The 3,182-nt window shown below is 36.1% G+C and overlaps 1 protein-coding gene across 1 annotated transcript; it reads right to left on the reverse strand.

Moving 5' to 3' along the window:
- Positions 1-203: 203 nt before the first annotated feature.
- Npy5r (neuropeptide Y receptor Y5) lies at positions 204-2,093 on the reverse strand. The gene has a single exon (XM_015486155.2). It carries the CDS (start codon positions 1,925-1,927, stop codon positions 557-559), a length of 1,371 nt encoding a protein of 456 aa, XP_015341641.1. The 5' UTR covers positions 1,928-2,093; the 3' UTR covers positions 204-556.
- Positions 2,094-3,182: the final 1,089 nt, after the last annotated feature.

A 3,182-nucleotide genomic window follows, 5' to 3' on the forward strand; every position in this document is an offset into this window, starting at 1 on the left:
CCCAATGTTTAAAATGATGATGATTACTAAGCATACATCTGTCATTTAATCATGATTCCCTAGGCATATTAAATATGTTCTGTGCTTTCACAAACTAAGCATTAAGAAGCCTGTGGAATAAAAATGAAGATAGATAACACAAGCTCCTCAATTTTGAAATTAAATACTCTGCAGAAAAAAATAAGTTTTGCTTCTTCACAGAAAAAAACAGTACTGATTTGTTTGGATATAAGTTTTATTTTAAGCAAAAAACACCATCCATTGATTTATAGATAACATGAAATGGAAGGTAACATAACTACTATCTAACTACTTTTAAAAATGAAATTACATATGTGATTGACACTGCCTCTGTACAACTAAATGAATTACTCATGTTATAACACATTAAAATTATCTTCCATATATTACAAACTGACATTAAAATCCAGAGCTCTTTAATGTAAATTAGATTCCACATTATCAAAATTTATTATAAATACATCATTATCATGAAAATATAAATGATATTTTAGATGACCTCAACATTTGTTCTTTCCTTGGTAAACAGTGATATTTATGACATATGAAGACAGTGTATAAGGGACATTAAGTCAGCTTTGATGCCATTATTAAGAAATCCATAGAGAATTGGATTAAGACAACAGGACATCATGCCTAACAGATGACAAATGCAATACACCAGCTTGAAATGCCTATTGGAAATCAGGTTATCATTGAAATCAGTTACTACATGGAAAAGATGCAGGGGCATCCAGCTGACAGCAAATACTAATATCAGTATGGTCAGCCTGTAGAAAACACTTCGAGATCTCTTTTTGATTCTTGTGACAGAACGTTGTACTCTCATTTCATGAACATCTGAGTTTTCTTCAGGTTTCATCTCAAAGCAGGTTGGGACCCCCGGTATAAATTTACTGGATGAAGAGAGCTGACTTCTCGCAGAGCCAAAGTTTTCTGGAAGTGTTCTTGAGGGGTTCTCCTGGGAAGGTCTTGCTGGAGCAGGTAACACACATGCCGTCTTCTTGCTGTATCTTCTCCTGTGTTTTCTGATGAATGAATAACTCCACTTGTGGCTGCTGGGGAGTTTCAGCTGATTCCCATTCTTTTTGGATGGATGAAGAGTTAAGTTGATCATCTCATTTTCTTCTAGTCTGTTTTCTTTGTTGGACAAACCACAGCTTATACTTCTGCAGACACTAGTATGACTTATGGTTAGACAAACCAAAGGCAGAATATACTGAACTAGCAATAAAGAGATAGTAAAAGCAATTCTGTATGAGTCAGATGGCCAGGACTCGACACATAAATACCTGCTGCTCAGCAATGCTGAACCGAAGGTTTCCTGAAGTTCCACAAGACTGTGGAACACTGGAAGGGGAGAACAAATTGCAAAACCTAGGGTCCACACTGTAGCTATCAGGAAGTAGCCATGATTTGCCGTTAAATTATTAGATATAGGATGCTTTATCATATGATACCTGACAACAGCGATTGATATTAAAATTAAGGTTGAAACCAGAACCGACACACATTGAAGGAAAGGCATAATATGGCACATGACTCTGCCAAACATCCACTGATCCAGTAAGACAGAGGTCAGTGTGAAAGGTGAGCAAAACAGCACAACTAAGATGTCAGAGAAGGCCAAATTTCCTATGAGAAAGTTTACCGTGGTATTCTGATTACGCTTTTTTGTGAGAGCCATTAAAATGAGTAGATTCCCCATAAAACCAAGAAGACTTACTAATGTATAGAGCCCAATCAAGAAATACTGTAAGTCATCTACACTGCTTCTGTAGTCATCCCAGACGGGGAAATCGGAATTCCGAGTGACAGCAGTATTGTTCTCTGTGGCAAGTGTCTTGTTATAATACTCCTTGAGCTCCAAATCCATATTAGAGTCCTGCTTGGAATAAAGAGACATTCATTAGAAACATAAAAACCATTACATGACTACTGAACACAATCCATCCAGAGGGAAACTGTATTTTAGAGTTTGCTCCCATTACCCTATCAATCTAAGAAAATTTAGTGAGGTCTTTACTTGGTTCCAAATGCAGTACAAATCCAGCCAATAACAAACACAGTGAATTTAACTCTATCATCAGTTCTATACAGTGTCAACTTGTGCTAAAGGAGCAGACTTATGTCTTTTTAATTTATGGTACAAATAATGTAAGGAAAGGGAAGATAAGAACTTTAAAATACGTCACATAATATATTATGTGACAATCACAGCATGGCCTGATGTTACAAGTCTGTGGAACTGGCCCTCAATCTACTGAAGACAATTTTATTCCTTGGCAACAATACAATTTATAAACTTGATTTCTGGGCCAGCAATTGCTGTTACTCTAAAGGTCAGACGACAATTCTTGTGCCCCTTTTCTGCTGACTTAGCATTAAGAACTCATGGGGGCTATATTGTTTGTCGTTCTATCAGCCATAGAATCACCCAAGAAATTCTAAATGCCTCCAGAACCTACAGTCCCCATTCCATTCTTCTATGCTCTCTTTCTGAATCACTGTATTCTGTCCAATAGCTTAGCACAAGAGGCATCTGAGCAGGCCCATGGGATTCTGCAGTAGGGGAAGGGAGATATGGAGATGCTGAATGTGATGATATTGAGAAAACAAGTGCTTGGTCTCAGACTCTCTTAACTCCAGCTTCTATATAATTAGCATACTACACATTGCCACATAAATTTCCATCCTTCCATCCCTTCTACAGTCATAGGTAGCACACACCTTTCAAATATACCTTGACTTTAAAACAGCTTTCAAATTAAACCCACCATGACTATCTCCAAAATCCAATCTATGCTACATGCTATTGAGTGTTAAAATAAGATAAATTTCATTCTTCTTTATCAAATTCATTTTTTACTATATAAACCTGTAGGATGAAGCACTGTTATTATTAGAGTATTGGGAATAAAAGTCCCTTATGTCATTAAGATGAATATTCTATTGAACCTATATATTTTCCCTTCCCATCACACCTCCAAAAACCTCAGAAAGGAGAGTGATAATTTTTTCTTCAAATATTCATTATAACATACAGTCTTAGAGTTCCATAGAGTGAACAAATTATTAACAATCTTTTATTTTGAAAGAATCATCAGTTTAAAATAATCAGCAATATGTTGCATAAAGAAGAACATGCAACCATGAGTAGG

The sequence above is a fragment of the Marmota marmota genome, unplaced genomic scaffold, assembly GCF_001458135.2.
Source record: "Marmota marmota marmota unplaced genomic scaffold, marMar, whole genome shotgun sequence".
In the NCBI taxonomy this organism is placed as follows: Eukaryota; Metazoa; Chordata; class Mammalia; order Rodentia; family Sciuridae; genus Marmota; species Marmota marmota.